Source organism: Pectinophora gossypiella, chromosome 18 (assembly GCF_024362695.1).
Source record: "Pectinophora gossypiella chromosome 18, ilPecGoss1.1, whole genome shotgun sequence".
Classification (NCBI taxonomy): domain Eukaryota; kingdom Metazoa; phylum Arthropoda; class Insecta; order Lepidoptera; family Gelechiidae; genus Pectinophora; species Pectinophora gossypiella.
The window spans coordinates 1,820,705-1,842,731 of NC_065421.1; the positions used below are offsets into that span (position 1 = coordinate 1,820,705).

General features: G+C 36.1%; 2 protein-coding genes across 8 annotated transcripts in view; both read left to right on the plus strand.

Moving 5' to 3' along the window:
• LOC126375237 (tubulin polyglutamylase ttll-5) overlaps positions 1-22,027 on the plus strand; it is a 54,560-nt gene that overhangs the window by 1,817 nt on the left and 30,716 nt on the right. For 6 of the 7 annotated variants that reach the window (XM_050022140.1, XM_050022142.1, XM_050022143.1 and 3 more), the window contains exon 1: positions 1,360-1,528. The exons of the other annotated variant lie outside the window; for it this stretch is intronic. In XM_050022140.1, coding sequence (XP_049878097.1) covers positions 1,512-1,528 — 17 coding nt within the window. In that variant the 5' untranslated portion in view covers positions 1,360-1,511. Of the gene's footprint in view, positions 1-1,359; positions 1,529-22,027 lie in introns of those variants that run through there. 7 annotated transcript variants of the gene reach the window in all.
• On the plus strand, positions 8,204-13,724 carry LOC126375229 (uncharacterized). Its single transcript, XM_050022125.1, has one exon. The coding sequence runs from the start codon at positions 8,313-8,315 to the stop codon at positions 13,533-13,535; it is 5,223 nt and encodes a 1,740-aa protein (XP_049878082.1). The 5' UTR covers positions 8,204-8,312; the 3' UTR covers positions 13,536-13,724.

The window sequence follows — 22,027 nt, forward strand, 5'->3', positions numbered from 1 at the left end:
TAGAATATGTTTCTGTATGCTTGGTTTATGCTAAAATGCTTGGCGAGGGCCAAGGCACAATTTCAAGGTGCCTATACCATACGTGCGTAGGAATCGCCATTTACGATTTCTCATTTCCGACAGAGCCGATTGTGATATCCGAACATATTGTACCCCTATCGATATACTCGATCGCAAATTTTCTATAGCTGCGTTATTTTGTGCAGAATTACATTTAGAAGGCAATTAAACAGAAACTTTGTAAAAAAAATATTATAAGGTTAGTGATTATTTAGAAGATATGAATGCATGGGATTAACTTTTTGGAAACTGATATTAGGCAGCCAAATTACTAAATTGTATAACAATATTTAATGTTATTTTTGAAGAATGTCTAGGGCCCTGTGCCATGGTTTTTCTTGCAGCTTCTTTTCCCCGGCTATACATATAGGTTGTGAGAAGCTGCAGTGGTTTTAGGCGAATGAGACGTTTGTTATGTAAAAGATGACAATTCAAAGTGCAACTACTTATGCTACCTACTGAATAAAGATATTTTTGAATTTGAATTGAAGAGAACATAATGCTATATGTATCTGATCCAAATATCAAGCTGCAATTATTTTTATTATATATGCCATGAGAAAATACGTAATTATCACGTTCTTCTTCTTTGCGAGTCGATGGCGATCGAAACTAAATTTTTGCTGACCAATAATTGGCCACGCTTACGGCATTGTCAGTGGCTTCGTACAGGTCTTTAATAATGCAGGGGCCTGTTTAATAAAACTTACAATTGTAAATTACAATGACAATTTGATGTACATTGCGGAGTGTGTGATCACGAATATTTTGCATATTTTGCTACGTAATGAACACCAAATTGTCGTTGTAATTTACAATTGTAAGTTTTATTAAACAGGCCCCAGGTGTTAGGGCACGTATTATCACGTTAAATCACAGAGCTATCTATATTCATTTGGGTAACGTGAACTGGAAAGTCTTTGATTACTCTTTTGCGGTAATAATATGCCTATGGATTTCAAAAACTAAACCCTCAGTGCCACCCTATAACGTAATGTAATAATGTATTTAGGGCTCTGTTTAGGCTCCTTCGTTACTGCAGCGCCTCAGGCATGTTTGCCGATGCTGGAGTCGACGACATTTACGCGGTAATTCGCAAAAAAGGTGGCTCATTAGTACGCATAGTGTAGTCTATGGTCTATGGACTGTAGTCTGAAAATAAATGTTTTTTATTATTATTTATTTATTTTATTATTATAACATCACGTCACTATGGGCGTTGCGGCTATTATTCAATACCTTGGTTACCTTGGTCGGACTATGGGTTGGACAGTGCCGAGCACACGTCTCGTGCTCGTCAAGTCGTCAGTCGCTCGTCGGCGTTCGTCCGTGACTGGCGGCCTGTAGACCTCTCCACTACCAATATTTACGGCGACATTACTCTCGCGAGTTAAATGATCAGTACTGTTTACTGATTAAATATTTGCGTCTTAATTCCTGGCGAATTTGAAATGGGAAAAGTTTTTGTGTGAGTTTTTTCTTGTTTATATATTTTTTTATTATAAGTAGTCGTTTTTTCTAATTTCTTTGGACGGAGTTTAATTACGGTAACAAAATACTTATATACTTTTTGTTATCTAATAAGAAATTGTATGAAAAGTAATAGTAGGTGTTGGTTTGCTATGATTTCTTATAATTTAATTGCTGATTATTTTATGTAGTAGTAGTAGTGTACTTTCTTGACAAAAAAAGTTTTTTTTTACTGACGATTTTTTTTATAAACGTTCAAAAATATAAACAATCTCTCCTTGGTCACCACCTTAACCCTACCTGAGTCATCATTACCGGGAAGACCATTAATTTCCACAACACAATCGTATGAACATACAATATGTACGTATGTATATGTATACACAGTACACACCCTTACTCCCTTGAGGGGTGAATTTCGAGAAACCCTTAACGACATACACCCCTACATTCTTCTAGCCCATATGTGATGTCCATCAAAATTTATAATAAACTGCCTAACAAATTAAAAGAAGAAAAAAGTGACAAAATCTTTATTAAAAAAATAAAAGAACTTCTAATTAATAAATGTTACTACAGCACTAGTCAATACCTTAATGATACTGATTTTACTATTTGAAAAGCTTCCTTCTCTCTTTTAAACATCTATTCTGTTGTGCCCGAAAGGGTCTATGATGTGAAACTCATATGTAACTTACAAACTTGTACACCATCATAGTATGCAAATAAAGAATATTGAATATATTGAACGAACACAAAAACAAAACAAATGAAGAATATATACACACAAAACACACATACATACATACAACACACACACACAACAACATAAACACAAAATACGTAATACAAAAACAACACACAAACAACACAAACACAAAACACATACAACACACACACACACAAACACAACACAAACACACACACGAATACATTTGTGTGGACATTTGTCCAATAGGTATGCTAGTTTCCAAGTAGTCAAATCAGTTACTTTTTACTAAACGTCAAAACTCGAAGTTACTATAGAATTGTATGAAAAAGCAACCCGTGACGTCATAGAAAAACGTAACAAAAGACTTACTATTACATTTTAATCCACTTATTATTACATTTATCTTTATTGAAATTCATAATTAAGTTAAATAGAAAAAAGAAAACGTTTTTTGTCACATTTAGATCTGTCTTTATACATACGAGTAATATAAACAGCCTATATACGTCCGCGTTGGGCATAGGCCTCCCCTCAATCAACCGGAGGGGGTATGGAGCATACCACGCTGCTCCAATACACAATGCATGTTCTTTATTCATTTATCTTTAACGTAGGAAGCTACCCAATTGTGCATTGGGTTCACGGGTTGGTTCAAATCAACCAACTACCCAATAAATAAATGTTGATGATGTTTCACAGTCGATTTCGACTACAGCGACAGCAGCTGGTGGATTCGTTGACGGTTGTCATTCAAGAGCTCGGAAAGTCTGCTCTCTGGTGTGCTCCGTGATGGCTCGTATAGCCAATTTTAGTCTGTCTTTGGACGTCAGTACCAAATATGACCGCAAATTGTCCTCTCGTATTTGTGATCCTGCCAACTTTGATAGGATTTACGGGCGAGTTGGGAGTTATGTCTCTGCTAGAGATAGAAGAATAACGTAATAATAAGTCCGACATTTTGTCACGTTTTTCTATGACGTCACAGTGTGCTTTTTCATACAAATCCAATTTTTCATACAGTAATTTCGTGTTTTGACGTTTAGTAACTGATTTGACTAGTTGGAAACTACCCTATGGGTGCGAGGCGGAGAGTTGCCGTTCTATACGTAGTAGTGATGTTCCGAATATCCGTATCCGTATCTGTATCCGCGGATATCCGAGATAAAAGAAAAATCCGTATCCGTGTCCGTTACTTTTCACGCGGATCTTTTACGAATCTTTTTCAAGTGATTAAGTAGAATTATTAAATAAAAAACTATAAAATTCCATTCAGATTGTTTTTATTTCTTAAAATCAAATATTTGGCACCTTCATATTGCAAACATTTAGATAGATAGATCTTTATAATGAAAGCAAGATAAAATATCACTTTTATAACAATGAAATAACTAAAACTTTAATCTTTTTTTTTTAAATAATAAAGATCCGTATCCGCGGATCTTTACACTAAATATCCGTATTCAGATCCGTATCCGCGGATATACATTTTTAACGATCCGGCACATCATTAATACGTAGTATTATTCTTTATTCTATGTCTGGGTTATCCCTGTCTTATACCAACGACATTAATAAAACAATAAAGAAAGAAAGAAGCATTTATTACTCCCGGACACCACAGACAGAAACAGACAGGTACAGTCATGAGCAATATAATGTACCCACTTTAGGACTCTGTCGCACTGACATATTTGACATTTAGTGAGATTTACAGTTCAATTTGTCAAAAAAGTTAATGTGACATGGTACCAAAGTGTATACATATTAATGCTCGTGACCATACATTACATTCAACACAAGACAGAAACCATACGGAAATCAATACAGAAATCAATACACAAAACAAAACAAAAGAAAACCAAGATCAAAAATCATTAACAAAGAAAAAAAGAAAAACAAACCACAATCATAAAAATAATAATAAACTAAAAAAAACAATAAACTATCAAATACGTGATACGTGGCCGTTATAAACAATAAATCAGAGTTTATGGTATTGTAAGCCATAATTCCATAGTAAAACGTGTATTGATGGCTCACCTTCCTTACAGGTTCATGCTAACCTGCATTGTTATTGTAACTACTTGGTAACTTGCACTTCGAAAGAATATGAATCGACACGTCATCTTCGGTCGCGGGCGTTGTGATAAGCGGCAGCGGTAGCGGAAACTCAAACTCAACAAAAAATATATTTATTATGTAACGCACCTCCACCAACCCGCAGTGGAGCAGCGTGGTGGAGTATGCTCCATACCTCCTCCGGTTGATTGAGGGAGGGCCTGTGCCTAGCAGTGGGACATATATAGGCTATTTATGTTTATGTTAGCGATTGATGAGTGTGGAGGAGGCAAGAGAAGTGTGTCAGGATCGAAGCAAATGGAATTCTATAGTCTCTGCTTACCCCGGTGGGAAATAGGCGTGAGTTTATGTATGTATGTATGTATGTTATGTTATTATGTAACGTAGTAAAACTTTGAATCGTCAATTTTTATATAAACATATTTGATATCGAACGTTTCTTCTGTCTAAATCTACTGCAGCTTCTCACAAACTGTATATAGACAAGGAAAAGTAGCTGCAAGAAAAACCGCGGCAAAGTCTTCTAGATGTGTTTAAAAATGACAGGTTATTGCGCTACTAGATAAAGAATTCTTTTTTTGAAGCTGGGACATTTGTGTTTGATGAGTACAGGCTACTTTAACTCATCATCTAAAAAAAAAGAAAAAAAACCTCAGAAAGAAATAAAAAAAAATCTCGGGAAAAGAAGTGTCGTGTCGAAGGGTGCACTCCTGGTTTAAGAATTTGACGTTTAGGCCCGTGCTAGGATTCGAGCGACATCACAGTGATAGTGTAGCGTTCTTTCTGGGTTTCTTCATTGATGGCGGGTTCATGATGACGCGGCGTATAAAAAAAACATCCCAGTTGGCTACCTAATCCTTTTTTACAGTCGTCTGCGCAGATCCATCGCTTTAGTGAGTCACCATAAAACTAACTATAGCGCGAACTGTAAAGGTGCGGCCACATCGGAGTTACGTATATAACCATCGCCCGTCATCCCTAGCGGGGTGGGTAACGCGAATATAACTTGTCACTTTTAACCGTTTGCTTACCCCAGTAGTGGTTTATATAAATTAGAAATTATCCTAGGTTCTTTCCCAATGTCTAGCCTATTAAATTTGTTATAACAAATTTCATCAAAATCGGTCTAGTAGTTTTGGCATGAAAGCGTAACAGACGGAAGCAAGAGGAGTGTCAGGATCGTAGCAAATGGAATTCCGTAGTCTCTGCTTATCCCGGTGGGAAATAGTCGTGAGTTTATGTATGTAGGGAGGGATTGCTCACTTACATTCAAATTCATAAATATCTTAATTCAGTAGGAAACATAGTTACCTTTGAATTGTAATTATTAAATAACGAATGTTTGATCCGCCTAAACCTACTGGAGGATTAAAAAGGCCACACATCGAATCAATTCGTCTGAAAAGCAATATTGCTATTTGACATTTGTTGGCATGTCGCACTTTTATATGCGCAAATGTCAAATTGCAATAATATTGCTTTTTAGATGAATAGCTTCGATGTGTCCTTTTTTCATTCGTTATGTAAAAAAATACAATTCAAAGTGTAATTATGTTTCCTACTGAATAAAGATGTTTTTGAATTTGAATGTAAGTGAGCAATCCCTCCCTACATATATAAACTCACGCCCATTTCCCACCGGGGTAAGCAGAGACTACGGAATTCCATTTGCTACGATCCTGACACTCCTCTTAATTCCTCCACATTTATCAATCGTTTCATACACGCCTGTATTAATATTATAAATGCAAAAGTAATCTGTCTGTTACGCTTTCATGCCAATAATACTAAACTGATTTTGATGAAATTTGATTGAATTTGGTACTTTTAAAAAAATTTACTGTTACCTAAATAACTTCGATACTTCGTTGTAAATACACCACGACCTTTTTCTATAAAGTAAATTGACTTTTTTCTTTTGTATTTTTTTTTCGCCTTGGACACAACTTTTTGTGCCCGTTTAATCGATGGCACATAATACAACACACCATGATTTGGCCTTGAGTTGAATATTTCATTTAATACCACCATGAGAATAGGCTAGTTTCCAACTAGTCAAATCAGTTACTTTTTACTAAACGTCAAAACACGAAATTACTATGGAATTTGTATGAAAAAGCACTCTGTGACGTCATAGAAAAACGTGACAAAATGTCGGACTTATTATTACGTTTTTCTTGATTAAAATTCATAAATAAGTTTAATAGAAAAAAGAAAATGTTTTTCGTTAGTTTTAGATGTGTCTTTATTTAGTAATCAGAATTTCATAATTTATCTTGAACCTAGTACACGACCCTATTCACCGTATGTGAATTGACCATTTAACCTACATTTCTATATTAAACTTGACCCGTTTATTATGAAAATCGATAAATCCATTAGTTAATTAAAAGTACAATCTTCGTTTGACCTGATAGATTACACAGGATTTTAGTGACACCGTAACGAATACTGAGGGAGATGATTCAGCTTATGATTCTGAGTTAATATCAAGTGGAATAGGCTAGTTACTTTTTACTAAACGTCAAAACACGAAATTACTCTGGAATTTGTATCAAAAGCGACGTCATAGAAGAACTTGACAAAATGTCTAACTTATACATACATACACATACATAAACTCACGCCCGTAATCCCTAATGGGGTGGGCAGAGCCACAAGTAATCAAAGACAACTTGCAGCCACTGTTGATACGGTGTTGTCTAACTTATAATTACGTTTTTCTTGATTAAAATTCATAAATAAGTTAAATTGAAAAAAGAAAATGTGTTCAGGCGCACACTCCATTAGCGCCTTGTCATTATTTAAGAGCAACGCCACACAAAAACATCGCGTTACTTTGCATCAGGAGCAAAAACTGCATAACGACACATCTAATTCGACCGTCATTGTGATAGGACATACGACAAGTAAACTTATTTCAATCGCATTATATATCGTTTCAATTGCCTCCACTTATGTTCTAAAACATAAATTGGTGGCCCATGAGGGGAATCTAAAAAGTAAAATCAAAATAATACATCAAAAAACCAACAAATACGACGAAGATTGGAGAACAAGGGAGATCGCCGGTCTGCCACGTTGTAGTCGGACTGGAGTACAATTGGATGGGGTTGCAGTCAACAATATTATCTGAGCAGCGAAATTGGACGAAGCAGTGATACAGCCAAAGTACCACGTCGTGCAGCGAAATTCGACAAAAGATAAGTGCCCTTCCTTTGTCCTTTCTAAAACTTCCATTTCCATCTTTTTCATCTAAATACCTAGGAATTCCTATAAAAATACATTGGATTAGTACTAAAGCTAATTCCACTTGCGCAATTATTCTATTTAAAACCATATTTTACCGAAAATTTGCGAATTTCATCATCATATTTTTCTACCACTACCGACATAAAAAAAAAATATATATAAGTATTTATTATGTCGGATTAAAATTTCTTTGCATTCTATTATAGTTAATAAAAAAATAAAACCTTAAAGGTATAATTATATAATTTGGTAAAATTACCATACACGTAGAAATAAAATAACATAATAAAGTACCTACGTGTATGTACCTATAAAAATATCGTAACTTTTATTTCTACGCATTTATCATAATTATATTAGTGCTAAATAGCCGTTGCAGGTTGTCTCCCGTCGACTTGCGACTCTGCTTACCCTGATAGGGGTCGGAGGCGTGAAGTTACGTTTAGCTATTTTTATAATTTTGTTCATATCAGCGAGTTTACTCCGTTCAATCTTATTGAGATAATCAGATTATTTTGCCGACTATTCCAGCTTTTCATCGCGGGACACAGTTCGCCTGTTACGTAATTTGTGGCGGCGGCCGCCGGCCGATCAGCTGTGCCTGCGCAACCGGTTTCCTAGACGGCAAGTGTCATCGAAGGAAGGAGCGTGAGATAAAACTTTCATTATATTGTTAAGAGGCAACTTATTAATTTTATTACTTTTAAATTCTTTGAAGTGCCTATTTCAATACTACACAATGATGGACAATTCTGCAAGCAATGAACAGCGTCTGAGGGAACTAAATGTAAAAAGAATTTCCATTAAAGGTCAAATCACTAAATTTAGAAATTACTTGAGTTCTTTTGTGATTAAGCCCGAGTTGCTTAATATTCAGATGGCTGAATTAAAGTTGAAGCTTGCAAAGTTCGAAGCATTGTCAGTTAGGTATGATGACTTGCAAAATGAGATTGAGGTTCTCAATTCAGAAAATATTCAATTAGAAATTGATGAGCGTGATAACGTTGAACGAGACATTGTAGCAAATATTGTAGCGGCAAAAACTAAAATTGAATCCCATTCTGTAAAACAAGAAAGCAATTGTTCAAGCAATAATAGTTCATGTCATCACGATCTTCAAGATGTGGGTTTAAAGTTACCTCAAATACAAATTTCTAAATTCGACGGCGCATATTTCCGCTGGTTAGAGTTTCGCGACACTTACGAAAATTTGATTCATAACAGCAATCGCATTACGCCTATTCATAAATTCCATTACCTGATATCATATCTAGAAGGCGATGCTGCTAGAATAGTTTCTAATCTGGAGGTGTCGTCGGCAAACTACGCAGAAGCGTGGAAGTTGCTGTGTAGTCGTTACGATAATAAACGAGTCTTGATCAATCACCACCTGAACTCACTTTTCAATGTAAAGCCGCTTCCACGTGAATCCGAAAGGTCGTTGCGATTTCTAGTTGACCATGTTACTAAAAACTTAAGGGCATTAGATAGCCTGGGTCAACCAACAGACAAATGGGACGTTTTAATAATATTCATGCTTTCTTCCAAATTAGATAGCGTCACTCTTATAAAATGGGAAGAACATTGTAATTCATTAGAGGGCGATGTACCAACATTAGAACAGTTCAAAAGGTTTTTAATAGATCGAGCTGATGTACTCGAGTCTCTAAATCGCAATAATAATAAACAAGAAAATAATACTATTAAAAACTTGCCATCTAATACGTCTCGTAATAATTACGTTTTACCAAGTAATCAAAGGCAGGGTCATACACCTTTTACAAGGTCATTTGCGAGCACTAACAAAACATTTTACAAACCAAACGCTACCTACATGTGCATAATTTGTAACGATAATCATAAAATTTATGACTGTCTAGTATTTAAGTCAAAAGGAATTGAGGAGCGTTTGGCTGATGTAGCAAAATATAAACTATGTATGAATTGTTTACGACAAGGTCATTTCGCAAGCGACTGCCGTATGGGTCCATGTCGCGATTGTAAAAAGAAGCACAACAGTTTGCTGCATAATCACTTAGAAGTCAGTAATAACAATGCAAGTCTCGATGCCGAAAACGAGTCCATTGTTAACTTTTGTAATCAAAATCCAGGACAAATACTTTTATCTACCGCTTTAATTGAAGTTTCGAATCCAGTAATTAGTCAAAAGGTTCAGGTTCGTGCTTTATTGGACTGTGGAAGTCAATCATCTTTTATCAGCAAAACTCTAAAGGACAAATTAGCACTCAAATCCAATCCGATTGACACACTAAAGGTCATCGGCATTGGTAACAATTGTTCAATCAAAGCAGTGGAGAGTTGTAATCCACAAATAAATTCTCTAAATAGTCAATTCAAAATAGCATTGTCATGTTTTGTTCTAAATGAATTAACTGGTTACTTACCAAAAAGTAAAGTTAATCTACATGATCTAAATTTGCCTAAAGATATTCAATTAGCCGATCCCAATTTTCATCAGCCAGCACCGATTGATGTTCTCATAGGGGCTGATATATTCTGGGACATATTGGGGAACGAACAACGTTCTCTCGGTGAAAACAAACCAAAGTTAAGAAGCTCTAAATTTGGCTGGATAGTGTCCGGTCCTACAAACATAAATAATTCAAATCAAAAAATTCATTGTAATCATGCACTTATATCTAAATCTACTCAAAATGAAATCGATAATAATCTCACTAAATTCTGGGACCTAGAGGAGGTACCCAGCAAACCAATATTAAGCGAAAATGATAAAGCTTGCGAAAAACATTTTTTAACTCACACTACAAGAGACGAATCAGGCAGGTTCAATGTAAAATTGCCCCTGATTGACACTCCAGATTGCTTAGGCGATACCTATAAATTAGCTAATAAACGATTCATGAACTTAGAAAAAAGATTCAAACGAAATCCAACTTTAAAATCGGAATACGCAAAATTCATTAATGAATATGGTGACCTAAATCATCTGTCTTTATCTACAATAAATAAACCGGAAACTTCATACTTCTTATGTCATCACGCCGTACTAAAAGAAGACAGTGAGTCAACTAAGCTTCGCGTCGTGTTTGACGGTTCCGCTCAGTCCTCCTCCGGCTATTCGCTGAACGACATACTAATGGTGGGCCCAAATGTTCAAGATTCGCTTTTCTCCATATTAATTCGTGCCAGACAATATAAATATTTGTTAACCGGTGACATCGAGAAGATGTACCGTCAGGTTTCAGTTTGCGAAGAAGATCGCGATTTACAACTAATTTTATGGAGGGAAGACGAGTCGCAGCCCATTCGTACACTAAAATTAAATACTCTCACTTACGGAACTGCAAGCGCGAGTTATTTAAGTACACGTTGTTTATGGCAGTTAGGTGAGGAGCACACTGACGGACTAATTAAAAATATTATACAAAAAGACTTTTATGTCGATGACCTCATCACTGGTGCCAATGATGAACATCAGTTGCGTTATATACAAAATTCAATATCAAAGGCCTTACAAGCCGGTTGTTTTAACTTACGAAAATATAAGTCTAACTTACCCAATTTATTTAAAAATATACAAACAGAACAAACACAAGATAAATTAACAATCAGTGAGTCATCAAGTACACTTGGTCTTGGGTGGAGTCCATCTACGGACACTTTCCACTTTCCAATAAAAACATTTTCTACAGATAAAAATAATATAAATAAAAGGTTCATTATGTCTAATTCATTTAAAATATTCGACCCGTTAGGTCTGTTAAGTCCAGTTGTGATACAACCAAAAATTATCTTACAAAGGCTTTGGCAACAAAAAATTGACTGGGATGAACCCGTCTCCCAAGCAATAAAAGAAGATTGGGAAAAATTCTCAAATAATTTAATCTGTCTTAATAACTTACATGTATCAAGAATTGTAGTGTGCGACGCACCTAAACTGATAGAAATGCATTCATTTAGCGATGCGTCTCAATGTGCGTACGGAGCATGCATTTACATGCGCACGGTCAATTATAATGATGACGTCACGGTCAGGTTGCTGTGCGCTAAATCGAAAGTTTCACCTATTAAACCCACTACTATGCCGCGATTAGAATTGTGTGCTGCTTTGCTCGCAGCCAGACTGAGCAAGTCTGTATTGGATTCTCTTCGGTATAGGCCGGGACGCATTGTTCACTGGTGTGACTCAAGCATAGTGCTTGCATGGATTAATAATGATTTAAAACTAAATAAATTGAAGTCTTTCGTTGCTAATCGCATTAGCGAAATATTGGAAAACACCGAGCAATCGTCATGGCGGTATGTGCCTACCGCGTCCAATCCCGCGGACCTCATCTCCAGGGGGGTAGACGCGTGCAATTTGGTGCCGATGGATTTGTGGTGGTACGGACCTGATTTTTTACAGCAAAATGAAGTTGCATGGCCAGTTCTAAAGCAAAATAAGTGCGATAATTTACCTGAAATAAAATCAAATCCAGCTATCATTACTGAACCGTTAATTAATTTCGAAAGATACTCGTCATTAAATAAACTACAAAGATTATTTGCCTACGTTAAAAGATTTTTATATAATTTAAGAAACCCTAAAACGAAACGTTTAGGTCCATTGTCAGTTGAAGACTTGACTGAGTCTTTCAACTCGCTTTGCGTGATGGCTCAGCGTCAATCATTTCCCGTTGAGTATGACTTGTTATCCAAAGACAAACCATTGAACACTAAATGTAAAATATTATCATTATCACCTTTTTTAGATAAATCCAATTTGATTCGTGTTGGTGGTAGACTAGAAGCATCAAACTGCAGCTATGAGAGGAAACATCCTATTCTTCTCCATTCAACACATCAATTGACTAAACTTTTGTTTCAACGGGAGCACATAAACAACATGCACGCTGGTCCACAATTATTACTTGCAGCGGTCAGGGAAACAGTATGGCCTGTTAGTGGAAGACATCTTGCTAGGCGTACGGTTAATAATTGTACTCGATGTAGGCGCTTGAGAGGTAAAACTTTAGTCCCTAAAATGGGCAATCTTCCAGCCCAAAGAGTAAACCCTGACTTTCCCTTTTTGTCTGTTGGCTTAGACTTCGCGGGCCCATTTCATATCCTAAACCGCAAGGGCCGTGGTAGTCGGCTTATTAAATGTTACTTGTGCTTATTTGTTTGCCTCCGCTATAAATGTATTCATTTAGAAGCGGTGAGCGATTTGTCAAAAGATGCTTTTGTAATGACACTTCGAAGGTTTATTGCGCGTAGGGGCAAACCAGCAGAAATATTGTGCGACAACGGTCGTAACTTTGTAGCAGCCGCAAAGGACGTAGGAACGTTTTTAAAGGATAGTGCGGAGCCGCTGTCTGATTTTGCAAGTCAACAAGGAATAAAGTTTACGTTTATACCTACTTACGCTCCTCACTTCGGCGGCATCTGGGAAGCCGGCGTAAAGTCAGCTAAACATCATCTCAGACGTGTCATTGGCAATAGCCACCTAACTTTCGAAGAAATTTCTACTTTGTTCGCGCAAGTGGAAGCTATATTGAATAGTCGTCCCTTGTGCCCCTTATCTTCCTGTCCTAATGATTTCCTCTCCCTCTCTCCAGGGCACTTCCTAATCGGAAGACCGCTGACTGCGCTGCCGTCACCGAGCTTTGAAGATTGCAATGAATCCCGACTGCAACGCTATAATCGCCTGCAGATGATTCGCCACCACTTTTGGCAAAGATGGCAGCGAGAATACCTCTCAGAGCTACAGCAGAGATTTAAATGGAAGGCCAATATGGATAAGTTAAGCGTAGGAGACCTGGTTCTACTCCAAGAAGACAACTTACCTCCATTGAGCTGGCGACTCGGTCGAGTTCTACGTTTATTCCCGGGACCAGATGGAGTATCGAGAGTTGCAGATGTCAATACCATTAAAGGATGCGTGCGAAGACCTCTGGTTCGTCTGTGCCCATTGCCAACCACTGAAGAACTTCGGGGTTGAAAGTCGCCTTTCAACGAGGCGGGAAGATGTTCAGGCGCACACTCCATTAGCGCCTTGTCATTATTTAAGAGCAACGCCACACAAAAACATCGCGTTACTTTGCATCAGGAGCAAAAACTGCATAACGACACATCTAATTCGACCGTCATTGTGATAGGACATACGACAAGTAAACTTATTTCAATCGCATTATATATCGTTTCAATTGCCTCCACTTATGTTCTAAAACAAAATGTTTTTCGTTACTTTTAGATCTGTCTTTATTTGGTAATCAAAATTGTATTATTTATCTTGAACCTATTACACGACCCAATAGTCCGTGGCTAAATTCATGAAATTTTTTGTGTTATTTTTTTAATTATTTTCAGTTCTATACTTTTGCGACGGAAAATTCCACTTGATATCAACTCGGAATAATGGTCTGAATCATCCATCAAAGTTTTCGTTACGATGTCACTAACACCTTGTATAGTATCTAATCTATGTACATACATACATGACCTCTCAGAGGTACATCCATCGCAAGATGAACTAAGTATCCACATTTCACCGAGCTTTCTGTTAGACCAACGTGATAGGTGGTGAGCCGTATCGCCGTCTATAATGGTCGAGCCAAGTAATCATCATCTCCCTAGCATTATCCAGTTTTTCACAGGGTCCACTTACTGAACCTGAAGATTTGACAGGTCTGGTTTTTTATAGAACCAACAAATGGTCGAGCCAACTAATAAAAAAACATACAATATACAAAAAAAAACTTATATTGTAAATCTATGTAAGATTGTACTATTGGACTGAATCAATGCAGTTTATTTTAAAGCGTATTGCAAATTCTGTTTTAAAGGCTATTTCCGTGGCCTAAAGGTCTATGTAACCAGGCCAAAAATTAAAAAAAAAAGGCTATTTCGCATGTAAGTACGGTATATTTGCGTGCCTAACACATATTTCAGCTTTGTAAAATCAATTTGGTTTACAATAGGCTAGGTTCCAACTAGTCAAATCGGTTACTTTTTACTAAACGTCAAAACACGAAATTACTCTTAATTAAAAAGCAACCTGTGACGTCATAGAAAAAACGACTGTATTAAAATTCATAAATAAGTTAAAAAGAAAAAAGAAAACGTTTTTTGTCATCTTTAGATCGATTTTTATCTAGTAATCAGAATTGGGTCGTGTACAAAGTTCAAGATAAATTATAAAATTCTGATTACTAAATAAAAACAGATCTAAAACTAATGAAAAACATTTTCTTTTTTCTTTTTAACTTATTTATGAATTTTAATCAAGAAATATGTAATAATAAGTGCGATATTTTATCACGTTTTTCTATGACGTCACATTGTGCTTTTTCATACAAAATTCCATAGTAATTTCGTGTTTTGACGTTTATTAAAAAGTAACTCATTTGACTAGTTGGAAACTAGCCTATTTTATAATTTATTTTTGACCTAGGAAACTACCTAGTTTTATAACAATGTAGGCATTTGCGCTATATCAATGCATGTAATTCGTTGGTTATGATTATGACAATGTCTACTATTAGGATAGCATACATACATAAACAGCCTATACAGGGTGTTAGTGACTCCGTAACGAATACTCAGGGGGATGATTCAAACCATCCAATTCAAACCATTTGTTTTCATGCTCTATGAGTGAATTTACAAAGGTTACGCTATATGTGTTAAGTTATAAAATGAATATTTATAAACAATAGTTAGGTACCTAATAAATTAGTAAGTGATGTCAAGATATGTTCCTACTCTATCGAATTGGTTATATAAACTGTAATGGTAGATGTAAGTGTTTTTAATAAATAAATAAATAAATAATAAAAATCATTCTGAGTTAACATCAAGTGGAATTTTCCGTCGCAAAATTTATGATGTTTTTTAGTTTTTTTTTAATTATTTTCAGTTCTATACTTTTGCGATGGAAAATTGTATAATAACACCCATACTTACTTGTATGGCTACTGTATGTACTTGTACGGGGTGCAAGTGACATCGTAACGAATACTGAGGGGGATGATTCAGGTGATTATTATGAGTTGATATCAAGTGGAACTTCCTGTTGGAAAATTCATGAAAATTTTTGTGATTTTTTTTAATTATTTTCCCTTCCATACTTGCGACGGAAAATTCCATTTGGTATCAACTCCGAATCATGGTCTGAATAATCCCGCAAAGTTTTCGTTGCGTCACTAACACTTTGGATCAGTCACAAAACGTACCATTCGCAAAATGTACCGCAGGCGAAAAACGTCGCATAATGTACCTTTCTCAAAATGCACCTATCTGAAAATGCACCCATCTCAAAACGTTCCAATCGCAAAATGTACCCTTGTACAAAAAAAGATAATTAGGAGTAGTCAAACATGCGTGCAAACATAATAATAATAAAAACACTTTATTGCACACAAATTTACAAAACATTTACAGGATAAACCTATTCTAAGGTGGGCAAAGGCGGCCTTATCGCTAAGAGCGATCTCTTCCAGACAACCTTCGGCAGAGGATATAGTACACTTATACAGCTGCAGTGTAGCGCGCAAAAAAGTAAAATAAAATAAGGGGAACAAAAAAAGTAATAGACACATCCCACACACACAAATATATATATAATTATGTATATATTTAAATTTGTTTGTTTTTTTATATAAATATATATTTATAGAAGCGATGCATTCATCACGACACACACATCGCCATAAGGTACTTCCACTTTTATTAGTCCGATGCTTGTTGTATCTGTATGCACCGTATATAAGTGTAAATTTTCCTTTCTGATTCGTAGAAAATGAAAAATCCTGATCCATAGTTACGAAACAAAAAGATTTATAGCCACTTCAAATAATTTTTAATAGACACACGAAACACTAAAGCCAATGTTTTTTTTTTTTTTTTTTTAAAAGTACCCACTTTTCTCAAAGTACACATGAAACACATTTTTTTCCAAAGACAAAGGAATACGGCTAATACAGCCTTGGTTTGTATCATTTAGTTGAAATTCAATTCCGTGAAAATATCTGTTTTCAGTACATGGATTTGGCATTACTTTTATTTATTTATCAGTATTTTATTTTTTCTACATTTAATTTGTTTTAACAGACTTCAAAAACGGATTACTATATTTTGTCACCGCAAAACTTCTAACTAGATGTGCCAAATTGGACGTTTAATGGTGCCGATTCCTGCAGGCAAACCTAAATTTATTTTAGCTAAGATTACGGTTTAAATGTCAAAAACTGAATTTGTATTCTGGCGGCACATTTTAGTTGACGCCTAATCTTAAATTTAGGAATGACGTTTCTAAATTACTCAATTTAGGTTTAGGCGACAAAAAGCTATTCTAGCAAACATTAATTTGACGTTAAACTCTTATTCTAAATTAATTTTATACGGTTTTCTAAACTTGCCCGATAAAATTAAACTTCTTAAAATTAAGTACATGAATCAGTTTTTCGGCACTTTTTGGGCGCTTTTTGTGAATTCCGGCCACTGATTTCACCTGCAGATCACGCGAAAGACCTTGCCGCTCTCAAAATAGCTTAAATAGCGATAAGGAATCTTCTAAATATACGAATAGAAGGATCAACGAGAAATTTTTGTTTTACGTGGTTCACTGCCCAAGACCAGTATAAGAAAGAAGACGGCGAGGAGGCCCCATCGAAACAAAAGACTTTTAGCCGGTATGATGAAGTCTCTGGCATGAGTTTCATCTTCAAAGTTAATCCAAACATTTACCTAAGAGGACAATTTAATTGTCTCAATCAAACACTACTCCCTACTCCTATCTCCGAAATAAAAACAAACATAATTTCACGCCCGTAATCCCTTCCGGGGTGGGCAGAGCTACAAGTAATCGAAATAGTAAATCGATTAAATTCTTATTAAGTTTTTCAAGGGTTCATTTTGCGATAGGTGCGATTCGCGATAGGTGCATTATGCGATGGGTGCATTTTGCGAAAGGTGCATTATGCGATGTGTGCATTTTGCGATAGGTGCGTTTTACTAAGGGTACATTAAAAATCGGCGGTACGTTGTGCGATAGGTACTTTATGCGACGAAACGCCTGTATAGCCGGGGAAAAGAAGCTGCAAGAAAAACCTCGGCACAGGGCCCTAGACGTTCTTTAAAAAAAATAAAAATAAACATAAAATAATGGTGCTAATTCCTGTAAATACCATCTAATTTTATTTTAGGTTATATCTGTCATTTTCTTATCCGCCGAAAAGGAAAGGGACGGGTAATCGACAAGCATAAAATTTATGGAACACACGTCAATTTTAAGCACAAATCTAAAACAACCGTCTAAAAATTCGCCCGGGTTATTCATTTATTTACTCATTCTTCCTAAAATTAAGAGCTGTCAATCATCCGTCCCTTTCCTTTTCGGCGGATAAGAAAATGACAGGTATAACTTAAAGTAAAATTAAGAGATGTCTGCAGGAATCGGGGCCATTGATATACAATTGAGTAATTTAGCTGCCTAATATCAGTTCTCAGACAGTTAATCCCATGCATTCATATCTTCTAAATAATCACTAACTTTATAATAACCTTTTTTGTAAAGTTTTTGTTTAACTACTGTCTTAAAGCAGTTGAAAGGCAAATTCTGAATGTCAATGGGAATCTTATTGTAAATCTTATTGTCTTATTGTATAGACGGCGATACGGCTCACCTACCACGTGGGTCTAACAGAAAGCTCAGTCAGGCGTTGGGTATAAGTACCCAGTTTATCTTGCGATAGATGTCCCTTTGCCTACCCCATTTGGGATATAGTGAGCTTATGTATATACCATGGTATAAGAACACCAGGGGCCTGTTTAATAAAACTTACAATTGTAAATTACAATGACAATTTGATGTACATTGCGGAGTGTGTGATCACAAATATTTTGCAGTTTCAAATTAGCTACGTAATGGTGCTAATTCCTGTAAATACCATCTAATTTTATTTTAAGTTATATCTGTCATTTTCTTATCCGCCGAAAAGGAAAGGGACGGGTAATCGACAAGCATAAAATTTATGGAACACACGTCAATTTTAAGCACAAATCTAAACCAACCGTCTAAAAATTTTACATCCGTCAATAACCCGACACAGTTAAGTAGACAGCACGTCAAACGGATTGCATACCAGCGACGTACCTTTTGATTCGCCCGGGTTATTCATTCATTTACTCATTCTTCCTAAAATTAAGAGCTGTGAATCATCCGTCCCTTTCCTTTTCGAAGGATATGAAAATGACGGATATAACTTAAAATAAAATTAGGCGGTGTCTGCAGGAATCGGGGCCAATGAACATCAAAATGTCGTTGTAATTTACAATTGTAAGTTTTATTAAACAGGCCCCTGGTATGCTCAATCCTATGACAAGCCGCCATTGCTACCCCATTGATGACGTAAGTGTTAGGTACCATTCATTTTTTATTTTATAAACAGTTTTTATTTTTTTTCTTTGGTATCTCCAACATTCCAAGGACGCGAATTTAATTATTGAAAATTAAGGGAATTACTGACTAATGTATTTAATTACTAATAATTGTCACGTGCTTATACATAAATCATTAAAACTGTACGTAAATCTTTTATTACATACATACATACATAAACTCACGCCCGTAGTCCCTAATGGGGTGGGCAGAGCCACAAGTAATCAAAGACAACTGCATAAAAAAAACATAGAACACGTTCAGCTGCTTTTCTTCCCGGGCATGTCGTAAAAACCGACAGAGGGATTGTGTCCTCTAACATGATGGACTAATGTTATGGGCGATAGGCTGATCCCTTATCACCATAAGGTTCATCATATCCATCTTAGGACTTCGTATCAACAGTGGCTGCAAGTAAATCTTTTATTAAAAGTAAAAAAAAAATTTGATAAGTAAATTAAAAACATTGGACGTGGGTAATTTATTTTTTACGAAATGGCAACGCAGGGTTGGATGACGTCAGCTGGGCTAACCTTGAAAATGCTAGCTGTCAGTTTTGAGCATACCTGGTGTTCTTATACCATGGTATATACTATACTCGTACATACATACATACACACACACATAACTCACGCCTATTTCCCACCGGGGTAAGCAGAGACTATAGAATTCCATTTGCTACACACACACAGTCATACGGTCGGTGGTCGGTTATACTCGTACAGTCTTGAGCAATATCATGTACCCACTTTAGAACCCTGTCGTACTATCATATTTGACATTTAATGAGACTTACGGTTTTATTTGTCAAAAAAGTTAATGTGACATGGTTTCAAAGTGTATACATATTAGTACTCATGCTCGTACATCAATGGTGGAAGGCTAGTGCATAATAGTTTTCCATGGCAACGGTGTTCAACCAACATTCTCCCCCAAATGTATATTGTCTTCCCTATTTTATTTTTTCACGCACACTGCCTTCAATACACATTCTCAAGTGATCGATAGTGCTAAGTGCCGGTTGTCATGGCAACGCTCCTGTTTTCGCCACAGAGTATCTCACGATTTTGGTAAAGTGGTTTCGCGCGCGGTTGGATTGGTACGTAGATAGGTAGGGAAAAGAAAAGAAATGCTATTTCTTATTAAGTAGGTCTACCTATTTTTTTTTTTGTTTTTTTTTTATTCGTATATTTGAGCTTTTGTGCTTTGATTGTTTTTAGTTTAAAGTTTATTTTTTGTGTACTTACGAGGCCTACCTTATTTGTAAAGAAATAATTTAAGTGTTTATTTATCCAAAGTTAAGGTCACTATTATATATAACATTTTACATTATTGCACAAACAATTTATTACAAAGTTATTAATATTTTTAATAATATTTAAAAAAAGACTAGGCATCCACCACAGGCTTCGTGAAAAAACAATTTCAATCAATTAATCAATTTGTTACAATAAATAATACCACCCCTTTCGTACTTAATAAAATAATTAAAAAAATAATAATAAACATAACATATACTCACGACTATATCCCAAACGGGGTAAAGTCAGAGGTACGATAAGCTGCAAAAGTCCAATCAGTTTCTTGCAAAGTAATAAATTAACTGGTTGCACTTAAGACCTGAGGAGCTCGGTGGCGCAGCGGTAAACGCGCTCGGTCTGCGATCGTTGAAGTTAAGCAACTTTCGCAAAGGCCGGTCATAGGATGGGTGACCACAAAAAAAAGTTTTCATTTCGAGCTCCTCCGTGCTTCGGAAGGCACGTTAAGCCGTTGGTCCCGGCTGCATTAGCAATTTAGCAGTCGTTAATAACCATCAATCCGCACTGGGCCCGCGTGATGGTTTAAGGCCCGATCTCCCTATCCATCCATAGGGAAGGCCCGTGCCCCAGCAGTGGGGACGTTAATGGGCTGATGATGATGATGATGACTTAAGACCTCCTGGTTACATGTCGTCGTAATAGACCAAACACACCTATAAAAACATAAATTTTATAATTATGACAACTAATGATTCATGATTTCACCATTGTTTACAAATAATTCGCTGGTCTCAGTGACTGCACTTTTGCTCTTTGATTGTACATCTACCGCAAGATGAACTTAATACCCACACCTCACCGAGCTTTCTGTTAGACCAACGTGATAGGTGTGAGCCGTATCGCCGTCTATAATGGTCGAGCCAACTGTGTTAACGAAATAATAAACAAATCATTTAAAACATTATGCTTACTTACCTAATACAATTTAAAACATTTACTACAACAAACACAATCATATAGGTACTTTGCGCCCGGATTAGTCAGAGGCGGGCTTTATTATGAGTGCAGTAAATAGCACAGTGCCGTGTATTTTAATGTGCTTTTTTTTTGACGTGACTTATTGTAGATTTGCCGCAGATGGCATTAACTACTTGGCCGGAAATAAATTTATTGTGCAAATTGTTTATAAGTATATTGTATTGTTCATTTTGTTTATTAATTAAAAAAAAACATTTAAGACATAACACCTTTCAAAACATAAAAGGAACACCAATGATTTATCGCCTATTTATATCGCAGTATTAAAATTAATCACTAACAACCTGTTACAAATATCTACACATAATTTCTGCCCACACCTTTAGTTACCTAATTCATCGTTTTTGTCCAAAGTTCTGGTCCATCGCGTCGCTCTGTAATAGTTGACAAAAACGGAGAACCGAACTCGCTACACGCATACGAATGCCGGATTACGCAACCAACCCACGCGGTTCAATAAACTTTTTGGAGATCCGTAGTTATAATGGCGAACAAACAAGAATCACGCGCTGTAAAAATATATTATTTTTTGTTTATAAAACTTAATGGGAAAAAACTGCTGTGGCTACCGCATTATAATATTTGATGATAAGTTTAAATAAATGCTTCTACGCTAGACAGGAGGAATCTACCCTCATTGCCCGAGCACGCCCACACTTACACCGTACACATACGCACGCATGCACGCACACACACACATACACACATTATACAAACATTATTTAATTGCTTATTTGTAAAACGTAAAGGTAACAA